This window comes from Strigops habroptila, chromosome 9, assembly GCF_004027225.2.
Source record: "Strigops habroptila isolate Jane chromosome 9, bStrHab1.2.pri, whole genome shotgun sequence".
Classification (NCBI taxonomy): Eukaryota; Metazoa; Chordata; class Aves; order Psittaciformes; family Psittacidae; genus Strigops; species Strigops habroptila.
Window position 1 is genome coordinate 20,453,424 of NC_044285.2, and position 17,217 is coordinate 20,470,640.

At 46.6% G+C, this 17,217-nt stretch overlaps 1 protein-coding gene across 2 annotated transcripts in view; it reads left to right on the forward strand.

Annotated features, from left to right (window-relative positions):
* NPTN (neuroplastin) overlaps positions 1-17,217 on the forward strand; it is a 32,571-nt gene that overhangs the window by 13,135 nt on the left and 2,219 nt on the right. Inside the window, exons 4-6 of one of the 2 annotated variants that reach the window (XM_030497140.1) lie at positions 6,375-6,508; positions 7,779-8,052; positions 17,124-17,133. In XM_030497140.1, coding sequence (XP_030353000.1) covers positions 6,375-6,508; positions 7,779-8,052; positions 17,124-17,133 — 418 coding nt within the window. Of the gene's footprint in view, positions 1-6,374; positions 6,509-7,778; positions 8,053-17,111; positions 17,134-17,217 lie in introns of both variants that reach the window. The other variant, XM_030497139.1, reaches the window with a different exon arrangement.

Sequence of the window (17,217 nt, forward strand, 5' to 3'; positions counted from 1 at the left end):
TGAATTCAAAGCACAAGTTGGAGAACTTTGCAGTCTCCTTGCAGACCTAGTGCTGTACATAACTTCATTAGATCAGAGAGTATTCCTTTGAGCTAGTGCTCCTGCAAGAGCTGTGCAGCTCAACTTCAATGGCATCACACCCATTTTCTTGTGTGTAAATGTCTCTGAATAATATCCATGCTATTGCAAAGAATACACAGACCTTTTGTTTTATTTTCCTTTGCAAAGGAAGGCAGTTTGGGGTAAATATTCTACACATTCTGCCAAAGCAGTTCTAGTTCTCAAAGCAAATAGCTTTATTTTGATGCTACTTCATGTTACCTAGTTGTTCATCGAGCCGTATGTGATGTATTAGTGGTGCATGGATCTTGTTTGGCCACGCAGATGCTGTAATTTCATGCTTACCGGCATGTGTGGCCTGTCACAGTATACTTGTGGTTAAGCAATTATACACAAATATAATTGCTTAATTGCCAATTAAGATGATGCTGCAATTTTGAACTGATGATGTACATAGAAAAGATGGGTCTGACTACCAAAGTGCTTGTGGACCAAAATAGGGCCTTTCTGACAACTTGTGAACAACTTGAACAAATGCCTCACAGCAGATGTAGTCCAGGATACACCAGCACCATTTGCCTTTTATGTAATGCTGCCCCTTTTCTTCCTGAATCCCTACATGTGCTCTGCAAGAAGCTAAAAATGCAGGAAGATGAGCACGGCTGTGGGAATTGCTGGATTGCAGATTTCGAGCAGATTTTCTTGGTAACAAACTTCCTAGGGCAGCACTAGTAGAACAGCAGTGGAAAATAGTGAGGTTTAATGTCAGTCTCCTGGAATTCCCAGAGAAGGTTTCCTTCCTACAGCTGGCTTTTGGCTGAAGTGCCTGGTGAAGACCTTGAGTATCCTCTCAATTCCTCTGAGCTGTTTAGGGGCATTGTGGGAGTGCAGCTCTAAGCCTGAAACAACAGCCTGAGCAAATGGTGGTATTAGGAAGCTTCTGCCTTAAAATAGGGATTCTTCTCCCCACCTCTGCTCCCTCAGTGGAGCCAGCTGGCTGGGAGCACTGCAGGTAACCAGGCTGTGGTGTGTGATGGGGCTGTTTTCAGCAGAAGCAGTGATGATGCTCCTGCCAGGCACTAGCTGGGATGCAGCGCGCTGTCTGCTCCCCATCTGGAGGAAGGCTTTTGGAATTGCTCCGTTGCCACACAGTGGAAATACCTGCAGTGCTGTTGCTGTGTGATGCCAGAGCTCTGAAAATGTGAAGATTAAAAGAAAGAAAAAAAACAGTGAAATACAACCCTGAAGAGTTCTGCCTCTGCAGTCTTTCTGCTCTTATAAGGATCTTGAGGAAGGAGGAAACGGGTTTGTCTGTCTTCTGATACTCCAAACCATCATCTGGTGCAGAGCAGCAGCAGTGAGAACCGAATGGGGAAGAACATGCCCTTGAAGTAGCATGAACATCAAGGAAGATGCTGATGTATGTAGTATGACTGATGGAGGGCAGCTGACCTCTCCACCCTGCCTTCCCATCAAAGCCTCCCTTCTTCCCATGCACCTGGAGAGGCAGAGCTTTTTAGTTCCTCTTCCTACAATGCCTTTCTGCCGTTATCTCATCAAGGTGATCTTCTGACTTCCCTCCTCACCCCTCACTCATTTTCATAGAATCCCAGACTAGTTTGGGTTCAAAGGGATCTTAAAGCTCATCCAGTTCCAACCCCCTACCACAGGCAGGGACCACCTGGCCTTGAACACTGCCAGGGATGGGGCAGCCACAGCTTCTCTGGGCACCCTGTGCCAGCGCCTCAGCACCCTCACAGGGAAGAGCTTCTGCCTCAGAGCTCATCTCAATCTTCCCTCTGGCAGGTTAAAGCCATTCCCCTTGTCCTGTCCCTCCAGGCCCTTGTCCAAAGCCCCTCTCCAGGTTTCCTGGAGCCCCTTTAGGCACTGGAGCTGCTCTAAGGTCTCCCCTTCAGGAGCCTTCTCTTCTCCAGGCTGCCCCAGCCCAGCTCTCTCAGCCTGGCTCCAGAGCAGAGCTGCTCCAGCCCTCGCAGCAGCTCCGGGGCCTCCTCTGGCCTCGCTCCAGCAGCTCCACCTTTACCTGCATCCTCCCCAGTTGGTCTTGATTTCCCAGTGACAGCAAGTGCTCAGCCCTGTCCCAGTCACTGCTTTGGAGAGATATAAACCAGCTTTTTAACCCCCCCAAGCTCAGCTGAGCTGGGCTCTTGTTCCACACGTGATACCTGCACTCAGAATGTTACTTACCCGCTTTCACTCTGGCTCCGGCCCAAGCAGTGTGCTGGGAAACGAGTGGCTATTTCAGTGGGTATTTCTTGGAAGATCCTGGTTTCCTGACTCTTGGCTGTCTTCACAAACCTCTGCTGCAGTTTCACAGCACTGGCCTAGAAACTCATTAATAAATCTGATGTTCTCTTAGCACAGCTGCATCTTAGAGTGGTCCAAAGCGTTGCACAGAAAATGCACATCACGTTCTCCCTGCAGAACCTTTGGTGTCTCAGCTCCCTGTCCAGGCTGTGAAGTTAGTCAGGGATTAGAATTATAACACAGAAAAAGAGATCTTCCAGAGCTCTTTTACTGGGTCACCCATAAACCATCATATTTTTAGGTGCCTCTGCCCTTACTTTAATTTTGTCTGTTAATGGCAAAACTTGCAGAGGTTTTGTTAACTGGGACATGGTTTGGAGGTGTTACACATATTAGTTAGTAATGCTAGTACCATATCCTGAAACTAGATGGAAATTAAGGGCTGAATATCTCCTGTATATGAAGAAATGAGATTGTAGTAAGAAAAACCAACCTGTGGCACAAACCCACTTTCTGCTGTGATTCAGTTTAGAACTATCAAAAGCATTGATGCTTATCAAAAGTTCTCTCGTGTCAGAATGGCTAAATCTGTATTTATTTGGGTTTTTTTGAGAGCAGTTAATTGAAAATAACTCTCTTTTTGCTCTTCCATGTGCCCTTTTAAACAAACTTGCAACGTTTAGTTCTCTATTTCACAACCTAAGAATAAAAACCTTGCTGTCTTTTATCGGGGCCATTATCTTGGTTTCATTGCTGTAGGAGCTGACATAGCATGTTGTGCCCACGTCTCCAGAGCCAGCTGGATATGAACAGAGATGTGGATTCTGCTGTTTAAAAGCTGAAGTGAAACCTAAATCCTTCCTGAATAAAACCTGCTTCATTCTGTGCTTTGTCTGTTACTGGCACCGGAGCAGGAAGGTGTCAGAAGGAGCTTGACTTGATAAGCTTCCCAGGAAAACATCACTCTGCTGCTAAATCTGACTGAAGTCAGTTGCAGTGATATTTGAATTGTAGTTTGTACAGCAGAACCCAGCCAGTTGGGTAGAATAAGCACTGGATTAATGTCTCAGCCAGAACTAAAAGCTGGCTAGCATCATGCCCTGGATATATGAGTATTCCACGTGGTGCTCCCCTCGGACCGAGGACAGAAATAGGCCCTGTCCCAGCAGAGCTGGAAACGGGTGCGGCATAACTGCGCCCAGGAGGAGAGAGCAGAATGTGTTCTTGTCCCTTGTGCTCTCATTGGGGTGACCTGGCGAAGATGTCCTCTCCTTAAAGGAACATAATTATCTCCTGGCTGCAGGGGAGCACCGGGTCATGCTGCAGTACAAGTTCCCATGTCCTAGAAAGCTTTCCCTCTTCATCTGTCAGCAGCGTTAGAGAAGAATTGGGCCAGCCGCAGCGTGCTGACTGGCTGTGCCCTATTCCCCTGCCAGGTTCTGCTGTGACTCGCTGTCTGCTGGGAGGTGGCAGTGACAAACGAAGTGCTGACAGATGGAGACTGTGTGGGGCTTCAGCTTTAAGCTGATGAATCCTGTTTCTTCTTTTCCTAATGGGGGTAATTTGTGATTGCTTCTGACAGCCCGCCAGTGCCACTTTGGGGACTGTCACTGTGCCACCTTCCGTCTGTCTCCTGTGCTCTGCTGCTTCCGGCCTCTCAGTTTTGTTAGGCTGGGTGAGATCTCTGAGTATCATCCACAAGTAAGCAAACACCATGGGGAGGTCCCTGGGCTTACCTAGCTCCTGCCTAAGGGAACTTTCCAAGCCTAGCAAGGAAGAGATGAAGCCTCTCAGTCAATGATGGGAAGAAATTCCCTTCTTGTTTAACCCCCATCTCGTGGAATTAATGTTCTATTCCTCTTGGAGGCTGCAGGCAGCGGTTTGAAAGGACACTGCAGGTGCGTATTAGAGCTCAGTATCCTGGACATGTAATGCAGTGCACTCAACCCTGAAGCTGATTTATTTTCAGCTTGAAAACTTAATTTCCTCCCAGTATCATTGCCCCTTGTAGGCACAGGTAGTGCGTGATGACTTAGCAAGTACGGAGTGTGCTTTCCAGCTTGCCTCAGTTTCTGTACCTGGCAGCTTCTTTTTGCATAAGACCAGAGAATTATTATGATCTGGTGTCTTCATTCAGGTTGTGTTTTATGTGTCTTAGAGTATTTTTGTCTGATGTATAAAGATACATCTTTAGGTACCAGTAAAGATGAATAAAACATTGTGCCTTGTTCTTGCATATCATGGTTATGGCCAGCATCATCTTGGAATTAGTCAGCATTTGTCTGGCTTCATCCATTGCTCCGCCTAGATGATCATATATATTGTATGTTCTTAGCAAAGCTACTATTTGCTTGAATAGACTTGGATCAAGTTCTTCCTTCACCTTCTTCCTTATGGGCTGATACAACCATAGTATTTTTTTAGATAATGAGCTCTTTTTCACCTCGCTGCTGAAAAGGTGTTTACTTAAATTCAGCTGAAAAGTTGATAATTCTATAAGCAGCAAGAGTGTGTTTCTTTACATGGTCAATGGTCACAACTTCTGCAAAGCTCCCAATGTGCTGGAAATCCTGTTTTGAGAGAAGCCTGGGTCCATCAGCCTCTCCTCATGGTGGCCTTTCAGGTGAATGCACACACACTAAGGAATGCTGTAGCTGCAGAATTCTTACAACCAGGATTCTTCTGTTGTTCAGAAGCTTATTTTAATTCTGCCTCTGAATTCTCAGTCAGCTGCATTTCAGCCCAGAAAGACTCTTGCAGGAGCATGGCGTGGGATGCTTTCTGCATTTGAAAAGCCCTCGAAAGGTGAAAATTCCTTTAGCATTTAAACTTGCCAAACACCTTTCCTGACGAGTTGCGATGCAGCTTTGGGGAGGAGCAGGTTCAGCTGATGTTGGCTGGTTGCACAAGATGTTTTGCTCAGTTTTCATTGCTGCAAATGTGAAATCCAACTGCTCGAATTCTTTTAGCTTGCAGCTGCAGATAAGCTGCCACAAACCTGTGCTCCCTCCCCGTGCCTGCGTGTAGGGGTTGCTGGGCACGAAGGCAACTCTGCTCGAACAGACTGTGTAATACATCCCAGTGCTTGGGGGTCTTTTCCTGGAGCACTGGGCTCGAGCTTTGGCTGGATTAGCAGATCAGTGTCCTGCGATCACACAGCAGGCCACGTGTGACGCAATTAGCGAGCTAGAAAGCGACTGGGCTTTAAAGGTGGTCACTACAGCACTGGAGCCATCTGCTTCAGTGAAGGTTCAGCTCGGGCAGCCTATTGATCCATCATAATCTCTCGTGAGGCTGCCCCAGGCTGCTGTGACAAATGTGGTGGAACAGCAGTGATGATATTTATACCTAAATTACTTCAGAAGCCCCTCTGCTGATATTCAGGGCTGTGTTTTGCTGGCAGTTGCCTAGCTTCACCTGCAGCTCTCCTTAGAATATATAGATTTGTGTATAGGCTAAATGAAAGGATGCTGTGCTGGAGGGATTTTGACTTCTGCTGCATCTCAGGTACCCAGGAGCAGTGTTGCTGTAGGGTGTAACAGACATAAAAAGTCAGGGTGTATCTGTGGAGCAAAGCCAAAATCCTGCTGCAAGGGAGAATCACTTGATTCAGCTTTCAGAAATTCATGTTCAGGCAGTATCAGTGCAAAGCCCTGATGTGATGGGCAAGTTGTGACCAGAATCTCCGACAGCTCTTTCAAAGCTGAAGGTACTGCAGGGACCTCCTGAGCAGTGGGGAGGGAGATGGAGATGTTTCTCAGCTTCCTGCACAGGGGAACGGCTGGGCCATCTTACTTTTGTAGGCTTTTGGTAGAGAACTCGAGTCTGATGTTGAGATTTCTCCCCTGCCCATCCTGAAGGACACAGCTCTTCAGCTGAGAGCCGCATGGGACTCGCGGTTTTTCTTCTGCAGCATAGGCTCAGTGGGGGAAAGGAACAGCGCACAGGGAACTTGTCGCTTATTTTCTGTTCAGCTTCTCAAGAGCTTAAAATAACTCTGTCTTTAATGAGCAGCTTGTAAACACGGAGTTTTTCCTTTCCTTTTGCAGCTATTCCTGACATCACCGGCCACAAGAGGAGCGAAAACAAGAACGAGGGGCAGGAGGCACTGATGTACTGCAAGTCTGTGGGCTTCCCGCACCCCGAGTGGGTCTGGCGCAAGAAGGTCAATGGTGTATTTGAGGTACGAGAACTGAGGTGTCAGATAAAGCCTGCCAGAACCCCTGGTAAAGAGGGAAACGAGCGCCTTGGGTTAGGGGTGTGTTATTTCGGGTGCCTTTTCCAAACACAGTTCCTGAAAAGCCTGCTGCATTGGTGGAATTTTCCAGCAGCAGCACGTGTAAAAGAGATATTTGTACTGCTGGGGCGTGAGTGGAGTTGCTCGTTGCATTGCTGCTGGGTAAAGTCATGCACTGTGCAGAAAGAGACAATATTCAGGGTATCTGCTACAAATGGTGAGATGTGAGTTATGAAATGGGACTTAAAAATGCATTTGGATATGAATTTCTCAAACTGTTTTACTGGAAAAGATTTGATTTGATTTAATTTAATTTAATGAAGATTTAATCCGAGGATGTGGCAGTGATACCTGTTAGTGTTAAAGTCATTGTATTTTTCCATGTAGCAACTGATCTAGTGAGCAAGAGAGTTGGACGAGCAGTTGGAATAGCAGAAGAGAAGCTGGAAGTTGCTAAATCCTTCAGCTCACCTATTTTTATGTCACTGTATGATCTGCCAGAGAGGTAGCAATTTGATTGATAGATGAAGAAAGATGTGAAGTAAGTAAGAGTAGGGGTTGATCGTTCAACGTTAAGAGCGAGCTTACATTTGGATGGGGCAGTGCTATATGGGTGATGCAGTGAGTGCTGCAAGTCCTCTGTGGTGGGGTGCAGGTTCTCCTTCCTGCTGTTTCTGGTGAAGTTATTTGATGAACTGATCCAAGACGAAGCTTTGTGAAGATCACACATCCATACTTGGTCCAAGTTTTGTCCCTTTTGAATTCTTTACATGTAAGTAACTCTGGAATTCTCTTTTCAAATGTAGAAGGAATATGGGGCCTTGAATTCCAGCTTCTCTAAACATTCCTGAGGTCCCTGACCACAAATCTGTCAGAGTGCCTGTTTCTTTTAAAAACACAACAAAGGCAAAATACTATTAGGACCATCATACCTGAAATAGTTAGCAAACCCTGCCTAATGTGATGTAGAATAACCTTCACTGGTACTGGTGGTTTTCCTCTTTGCTCTGGGTGCATTTCTTTGTTGTTGCTTTGCAGCACAGCTCACTTTAGTGAGAGACCCAGAACAAACACTAGTGGTGGGCTTTCCTCTTGCGTTACGGACCAGGCTCTTTGCAAGAACCCCTCAAACCTCTTCTAGTTTCCATGACAGAAATGAAAAGGCACCAGAACTTGCTAAAGCTCTTGCTCTTTTCCACCTTTCCCCTTTCATCAGGACATCAACAACTCCTCGGGCAGATTCTTTATTTTAAACAAAGACAACTACACTGAACTCAGCATCACAAACCTACAGATAAACGAGGATCCTGGCGAGTACCAGTGCAATGCAACCAACCAGGTCGGCTCTGTCTCGGTCACAACCATCCTGCGTGTCCGCAGCCACTTGGCTCCCCTCTGGCCCTTTCTGGGGATCCTGGCAGAGATTGTTATCCTCGTTGTCATCATAGTTATCTATGAGAAAAGGAAGCGGCCGGATGAAGTCCCAGACGGTAAGTGTGCTCAAAGCCGCTTGTGAGGAGGAGAGAAAAACCCCAACCAAATGCACAGTGAACTTGTGGAAGCAGGATGGAGTGGGGCTTTGTGGCAGGAAGGATCAGCAGCCCAGTTTGGTCAGCTCTGAGCTCTTTGCTTTCTCACCTCTTCCCTCTCCAGACGTTAAATTAAGCCCAGCAAGTGCAGAGGGTGCAAGTGAAGTCTGTGAAGTCCTAACGCTGACTATCCTGAACATCACAGGCTGAGGGGTGGAGGGTGGATATTTCCATGTCTTTAAAGCTTTTGTTGCACGAAGGGTCTCCCGCTTCCATCTCTTCCCTGCTGTAGCAGCCCTGAGAAGACCTAAACACCAGCCCTAAGGAGTGTAGGGCAGCACAGGGAGAGAGCCAGGAACACTCTAATCCCTGATGGCCCTCCCTCTTCCATGTGGCATCTGGATTGGACGCTGGGCAGATTTTGCACAGAAACACATTTAAAGGGATTGGGACTGCAGAGATGCTTCAGAAATAAACCGTGTTCTTAATGTTAGAAGAGTGGGGGCTCTTATTTTGGTGTGTAACTGAATTTGTATTTAAGTAAAGCTCTGGAAATTATATCTAATTGTAATAGCCACTGAGTTACATTTCTAAAGGTTAGGTTTTTATTATCAGCTTTCACAGTAGCACTGATTAGTTAAACTGTGTTTAGTACAGAAAACAAGTAGTAACTGTTTCATTTCTGAGCTGCTTCTGCATAACTTCTTCTTTAAAAGAAGGGAGAAGGGGCAGTTTGAGGCTAAAGTGAGTATTTGAAAGAACCACACTGAGAAACAGGCGTTAATGTGGCACCAAGCTGCTCATTTTTGTGAAGAAAACCTATTTTTATCAAGAAACCCTACCCAGTGATCCTTGTGGGAAGCTCTGGTATGCCATCACGCTGTTGGAACAGGAAACGGAGCAGGCGCTTCGGAGTACACGGAGGGCATCGTGCTGGATCCACATGGGAAGCACTGAGTCACTAGTGTCTTCCTGGCTTGGAGAAGCCCTCTAGCAGGGCAGATGACTTCCAAAGGCAGCTGTGTTGTGGCTTGTGCAGAAACGACTAGTTGTTGTCGAGCTGCACAAGGTGTGTGTGATAACACAGCATGACATTTGCCTTGGGGGAGATGCTGAACCCAGGATCTGCCTCTGAAGTTTGAACAAAACCAACTTCAAGGTTCCTCAGCTACGTTTCAGAGAATGAAAAAACCCCAAAATCTCCTCAAACAGATGATAAATGTTAATATTTCGAGAATGGCTGAGGCTTGGATGACATCTGTAGCAGATCAAAACTGTCTTTAAGTAGTGCATACCTAGAGGAAACTGGCTTTTGATCGTAACCACTCGAGTAGCATTTACTAACTGCTTACAGAGCATGCATTGACTCTTGTCTAGGTGTGTATCCAACAGAAACTTGATAGTGCATGTTCCTCTGCATAACTAACAGCTTCACAGGCGCTAAGGGGTTTCTACTGCAGCAGTTTGTCCTCAGAGTGGCTCTCAACCAGCCCAGAAAACTTCAATAAAGACAATTTAAATCTTCTCTTGCACGTCTTCCATGTTGCTGTGCTGTGTTGGCCTGACTTCGATGGCCAGAGAGGATCTCACCTCTATGTTGGCGGCTGTTCATAGCTCCCTGCATTTCCAAATTTCATCTGATGAAGTGGCACCAGGACCAAAGTAAGATACCAGGTTGTAATGTGAGCATTGCAAGCAGCCTCAAATGGCCTTAAGCCAACAGAAATTGGCTTTGACTTGACCAGATCGCAGTGCAGCCACCATGGTGGCACGGTTAAGCACATGTTGGAGGTGAAGAGGTCTCTACCTGTTTGTTTCAAAGGCTGAAGTTTTCCTGGCTGGTTTGGCTGCTCTTCGGGTGCCTGAGGGATCCGGGTTCATCATCTCTGACGGAGGAGTCCAAGACGATGAGCCAAGTAACTGAGGTTACTACATTTGCTTGCTCGGTCTGCTGTTAGTTTACAGACGGCTAAGCTTGAGTCCTGGAGAGTGATGCACCTCTGTGATGGGCATGTGTTTTCTCTGCTCACTTTCTTGGAGGACAAAATCCAATCCTGAATATCACAGTCAATATCTGTGTATTAAGTTTGCCTGGATGAAGAGACACGATTGGCATAATAACATCTTCTCACCTAGAGGCTGACTTGAGTCCTACCTTCCCTTGGATACTCTTGCATTTTCCTTAAAGGCACTTGGAGCTTTCTGTGATATCGTGGTGGGCAACACCCTACAAGCAGGGGCATTTGACAAATGCATCTGTGAGAAATCATGGATTATCTGCTGATTTCCACCCTTGGATGTTTTACATGGGTTATTTTTCATTTTCTTATTGTCAATACCTCGTTACGGAATGCCAAAGTTAATGTTTGAATGCAATGGCGTGCATATCATGTGGCATTGAAACTCCCTGCTTCCAAAATCACCCAGCCACCTCCGCATGCTGCAGTGAGCAGTAGCAGGGAACATCAGTGGGCCTATAGCTGAGGCAGCAACTCGGGCAGATATTAGGCTACATATTGTATTACTTGATATAAAAATTATTAGGCAACAGGCGTGATCTTTGAGCTGGTTTTCTGAATTCTCTCTTTTAGCGTTGGCTTTGATGTGTTTAAGCTTTAAGGATGAGGGTTGTGGTTGTGCCAGATTTCAATACAAAGCTGCTGCAGCAATGATGATCAAGCTGTTAGTGCCTCCTTGCTACAGAGGAAAAACCCAGCAGCCTCAGCAGCAGTTCCTCACTGACGGCTCTTCTTCCTGGGATGTGAATTTCATCCTTGGACCACTCCAAATGTTTTCCTTAGACATTGAGATTCCTTCACATTTACCACCACTCCCCTCCCTCTCCTCCTGTGGTGCAATAACTCCGGATCTCCTTTAGCCCCCGGGTTTCTCCACTGTTCTTCCTTTGCTCTGGAACAGCAGATAGAAGGAGCCATAAAACCCCCAGCTGTGTTTGAGGATGGATCCTTTGGACTGCTGCCTGCTCGATCGTTGTCACTCGGCTTGGCACATCCTCCTGTTGCAGGCTCTGCATTCCTGCAGATTCAGTGCCTGCTGCCAGTAACCAGTCTCAGTGTTGGGGTGCAAGCTTTGCACCTGTAGTCTTGCCCCTCTGCAATGCTCAGGACTGCCACAGATGCTACCATGGGGAAAGGTGCCTCCCATGTTCAGTTTCCCCTTGAGAATCCTCAGGCCGATGGCTGTCCTGTTGAGGATCTCCGGAGGGGAGGGTTTCTGCACAGGCTTAGTGCAAAGGTGACTTATTCAGGACGCTTTAAGGATTTCTTAAAAAGTTTTGGGAAGAAAAGCAGTGATGCTAAATGTACCTTCCCTGTATCCACAAAGCTCAGAACTTTCCTGTAGCTGAGAGAGTGTGAAATCAGCAATGTAGAAGTGTACCTGCAGACCGTGCAGAGCCTGGCTGCTGCTGGTGTGGGATGAAATGCTGTTGAGCTGCATTTATCTTGTTGGGAGATGCTGGTGCCCACGCTGAGCTCTCACCTCGTGCAGAACCCAGGTGATGTCGTTTCTAGGCCAGGCTTAGCTAAGCCTACACAAGTTACAGGCAGTCCTTTGGGGTGTGCTGTGTTCATCTCCTCGGACAAAACCAGCCCGAGCCAAAAGCTGGAGCAGGATTGCTCCAGACTTTGCTAATAACAACAGGCAGAGTCCTTTTGAGTCCTTTCTACCTTTCTCAGCTGTGCTCATCTTCACGCAGGTGCTGCCTTCCAGATATTGCTCATCTTGCTTCTCAAGCTAGGCTTGAGGGCTGTACCTTCTTGGTGAGTCTAAACAAAGTGCCAAAAAGGGCTTTCGATAACTGATGCTGAACAGAAGCACCCAGTTACTAGTGGGGGATGCAACAGTTTGGAGAGAAACGTAACCTGTCTCCTGGAAGGTATCTGGGATGCTTTCCAGAGCGCTTGGGAACTCCACCTGACCAGCCAAAATCAAGGCAATTGAATGAATTCCCTTTCCCCCTCTCTCATCTCCATGTTCTACGGGCTAAAACTTACCTGCCCTCGTGTGCCCGCTACCTCAGCTCTTGGTGGAGGGGCGGAGTGATGGGCAACCTGGTTCTGTTGGAGCAGCTCTTCTCAGCTTTCTGTGTCCCCGCAGAGGGAGGCTGCTCGGATGTCAGGGGCTGGGGGTCTAAATGGCTGCTTTGTGTTCCAAGACCCTTTCCCAAGGGATCTGCTGCCCTTGCAGAAGGTGTTACCTCCCTCTAGAAGCGCTGCCATGCTGGAAGAGCGAGGCTGCTCCTTTAACTTTGGCATTTCCTGACTGCAGGGTGGGGGCTTTTCAGTTGCATGGACCTTGCTTTCTGTGTGGAGTTGACTTGCTTTTTGTGCCATGGAACAGGGCTGCTCAGTAGCTCCTTTGCTAAGATTTCCTCCTTCACATAATTTAGATTTGTGACTTTGCACCCACGAAATCTGTGTTTCTAACTAGAAATTGTGGCACTGGGGATGCCTGGTGCAGGTTCTTGCTGTTGTACCTGTGGATCAGGGGCATTCTCATCCTTCTGGGAGGGGAGGTAACTGCAGCGAGCCCCCTTGCATCCAAATTATGTGCTGGAAGGAGGAAGGGAGGGCGGATGGCTCTTGAATTTCTGCATCCTCTGCTTTACACCTGGTAAAGCAATAGACAGATCCCATCCCTGTTTTCCAGAGGGCAGCCAGGTTTGTGTAAAACCCGGTGTGGGTGGATAATGTGCAGCTTCCCGTGGCTTTGGGTGATGAAAGCTGCATGACCGTGGCATGTGGAGGCCAGAGGCGCCAGCACGTCGCTGCATGCCCGATGGGAAGCGGTTTCAGCAGGGGAGTGCTGATGCATTTTGCTCAATGCAAGTTGCTTGGACTTCCCTTGACAACAAAAGGAAGCAAATAGCTTTTGATTCCTCTGTGGTATAGCTTAAGCTGCTTATTTCTGATAGATGTAGCGATCAACCATCATGACCCAGATGTAGTACACGAAATATTCGTAAAGAAAGTGGGTTTCTTTCTGTTGTTGGATCAAATAGCCCAATATTAGCAAAGACACTATTGTAAAGGGTGTGCTCTGGGGTAAGTAGAAAGTAAAAACTCCTTCCTACATTCCCTGCAGGAATGTGAACAGTTTTTACTTTAAAATCCATATTCTCTCTGACCTTCAGTTCAAAGCCATGAGGTGACTGGGGTTGTAACGTGTCCTTTTTCATTCTTCCCTTCTCATTTCTCAGCTTAACACAAAGACTTGCCATAAGTGTGTTTCTGCTCTGGCTCTGCAGAAGCTCCATCCATATCCCCACATTCTTTCTAATGTTAATTTTTTTTTCTCTTGACTTTCCCTGCTCCTGCTATTACTGTAAGTAATTTAAAGAACAAAATGTTTTCACTGAAACGGTTTTGCCTTGTAACGAGTGAAATTTGGGGGTTATTTTTTCCTTGACCTGCACCTTTCTCTCCCATGCTTAAAGTTCTTCAAGGGGAGAAAATCATCAGATAGGCACGTTGCTGTCAAGGGCCAGCATCATTGTAGCACAGTGCTAATCAAACAGCCTGGCTCCTCTGGGCCTTTATGCACTAGGTTTGTTAGAGGAGCAGGGTTCCAGTGTAAGTATCTTGGCCAGAGAGTCTCCAATACGCTTCTCCCTTCATTCTCTTTCGGAGCTTTAGTTTGAGTGTCTCTGTGCACTGCCTCTTCCCCCTCCCTCCAAAACATTCCTGTTAACCAAGGCAAAGGGAAGAGCATTGCTCCGAAGCCAACATGTGTTGTGGTGGTAGATGCTACCTTTGAGTGCAGCCAACCTTAAATGGGTTAATGTTGGCTTTTCCTTTTGATTATTTGACCCCAAATTGTCATTTTAATAACGCTCCAGTTGGCTGTTGAGCTGTAAGGGCAGGTCTGAGGGGTGCCATGTGCCAGTGTAAGAGCTGCTGCTGGAGCTGCTGCTCTCAACTTCTCTCTGGAAGTTTCTTTGCAAGTTTTAAATCATGAATCATAGAGTCCCTTTGGATGCAAAAATCTGGATTTTAGTGCTGGAAGTACCCAATAATGTTTAATTTTGAACTTGCAGCAGTCAGAGGCTACATGAGATGAATTTGGTATTAAAACTAAACCCTGTAGCTTTCCAAACGGGGTAAGAGAAACTGAGGACCAAGTAAAATGCCTCCTAAATTAAGGCTGAAGGTAGGGGGGTGGCAGCACGAAACACCCCCATTCTCTGACTGCCCAAGCACGAGTTACATTCCCAGACAGTTCATGCAAGTGGAGGAGCTAAAGCAAATCTTATTTGTCATCATCTTGCAATTTTAATGTGTGGATATTTTTGCCTGGAAGGATTGATTACACGTGTTACATGATGCGTTAAATCCGCAGCAAATTCTAACCTTACCCCTCCAAAATGGGCTGTTTCAGGCAGCGCTGTGCCTACAAGGAAGGCCCGGCTGGTTGGTGTGTTTAACTCTTGTATCGTATCAGCAGTGGGGTTTTTGGAGTCTGCAGATCCCCTCCCAATTCCAAAGGAAATGCCTGCAAAAGGAGGGGTTACACATGGTCACCTGGCAGCATTGTGGGAGCCCCAGGGGCTGGAATGCAGCAGCGTACTGGGAGGACGTGCTCTATGGCCATAGGGTGTCCATGCTGTGAGCAGCGGTCACTAGAGCAGCTCGCCTGGCATAAAGGGGTTGAGTTATATTGATACTTGTCGGTTACTATGACTTCTTTTTTTGTTTTTTTGTTTTTGTTTTTGTTTCCCCCCTTCAATTGCATCATACCCTTAAAAAACTGGTGGTAAGTGAGAGCTCTGCATGCTTTGGAGTTTGTTTAATCTCCGCTTCAGTCTATACAACGCACAAGTCATAACGTTAACACGTTTTTTTTTTTTTTACTTAAAACTTCTTCATTCACATTCACAACTAATTTGGATTTCAGTTTGCTGTTCTTTTAAATCTTTCTTTAGTCTGATTTTGTATTTATTTTTCTGTTGGTCTGTTGCCCCCTGGTTTCGCTACGGTTTCGGTCTCTGTCTGTACTCTACTGGGGATGCTTTGCCAGCAGTTCAGTGCCTGACCGGGAGAGGAACGCACAGAGAAACTTCCCTCAGGCTTCTTTTATCTCCATTGAGGTTATAGATAGGAGAGGGATGAGCGGTGGTGATCCACCCTTAAGTATTCCAAATAAGCATTTTTGTTGGCTCTTTGTTAGGAAAACACCCGATAGCGGCCTTTATAAACGTGATGGGGGTTTTTTTAAGCACACAAAATGACTTAGCTGCAACAGCCATGGAAGTATTTTAACAGAGAAAGAGAACTGGTTATTTGCTAGTGAGAGGGAGCTTGTATCTTCCCGGTGCAGTTTGGTGTTCCTGAAGTGTGGCCAAACAAACTCTCCAAGATGTCTGATGCTTGGCAGAAAGCTGAGGTCCCGAGTACTAGTGCAGAGCGGCAGCGTCCAGGCCAGGGGAGGGAGGGTGCTGTCGGGCCGAGGCGCTTCCCACCCAGAGTGCAGCCGGCTTGAAGATCTTTTATGAAGCAAAAGATGTTCGTAGAAGGAAGTTGTAGATTTACTCTACTGTGCTTTGTGTTTCAGTACCTGATGTGTCTCTGTATATCTCCACTGTATATACAACAGCACATTGATGTCTGGTTGTCCTTACTAGTCCTAGTTCTCTCTGTATCTTGTCCGGTAGTGTACTGTTGCTGGTAATGGACTTCTGTGGACACTGGTGTGTCGCTAGTGTGTTATTTTGGCTGTAAAGCTCTTGGTTTGTGGTTAGTTCTTTCTTTTCTTTGAAGTATTTTTTTTCTGTTCCGGTCACTGTCTGTGCTAGCGGTGGCTTTGCCTATCCGTTGCCTTGAAGGTACAGGTGGAGTAATGTCCCCTTTGACCGACATTACTCCTAGCGTGTGCTCATGCAGATGCCCACACTGTTGAGACTGTAATTTCCATACCTGCTTCATGTGCACTAAGCACCCTTGTGGAATCCTGCTGAGAGTTTCTTAAAGGCTTCAGTGACACATCCCTCCAGCCTGAGGTGGGAACGGCAACTGTTGAGTGCCAAAACCAGCAGGTCCTGAATTGGTCCCCCCAAAATACCTCTACGGGAGCGTTAACCTTTTGGATTGATTTTTGTACTGCTGTTTAAATGCACTTCTGCCTTCCACACTGCAGCTTGGGAGCAAAACAAGGGGGTTTCTAATTCAAACACCAAAGTTCAATTGGTCACTAATGTTAAACATTACTCATTGGCAGAGTTCTTCCCAATTCTTTAAAGAGAACAGTTTTGCCACAAGACACGAGCAGAACAAGGCCGTGTCTTGCAGAGCTGGTGTCTCTGGAGGTGTTACAACACCCCTGACCCTGCCTCTTCCCAGCGTGTTGAGCCCTGTCGGACACACGCACGATGCCTGCTGCTGCCCATGGACTGCGTTTGGATACTTGAACCAAGCATTGCACCTCCAGCCTCCTCCGAACCAGGTCCGATCTAGTCAGACCTTGAGGAAAGCAGAATATGTAGAGGTTGGATCATCCAGGGGAAAAAGAGCATGTGGTGTATATACCCTGTGGGGTATATACCAGTAATTACCCATCAGCAGTTGAAGAATGGCTTATAAAAAATGCTATCTATATTAAAGCAATATCAATGCAAGCAAACAACCAGCAGGATTTTACAACTCAATTGTTGGTTTGTCTTCTCATCTATTTTTTTATGAGATTGAACCACTGGAACTTGGGGACAAGATGAGTCTTGACCATATTGCAACAATCTGTCCGCTACAGTTGCAGTTCTTCATGACCAGCATCCCAAGTGTTAACTAAAACCATTGAGGCAACATACCTGCCATTAAACCCTGAATCCAGACAAGCAGTTCCATGAATCTTTGCACTCCCAAGTGGAATGGCCTTTAATGCTGTAGATAGATCGGTTTGCTGTTCGCGGCTTGGCCGGTGCACGGTGCAAAGACTGATTCTCTTTTTGTTTTTTTCCCTTTCCTTTCCTTGTCTTTCCCTGGATTACATCGGAATTCTTGTTGCAGATGATGAACCAGCTGGGCCAATGTAAGTGTGTTTTCAGACAAAAAGTACTACTTGGTTTAATCCGAGAGTTCAGGGGAGTTTACATGATGTGGGGTTGATATTATG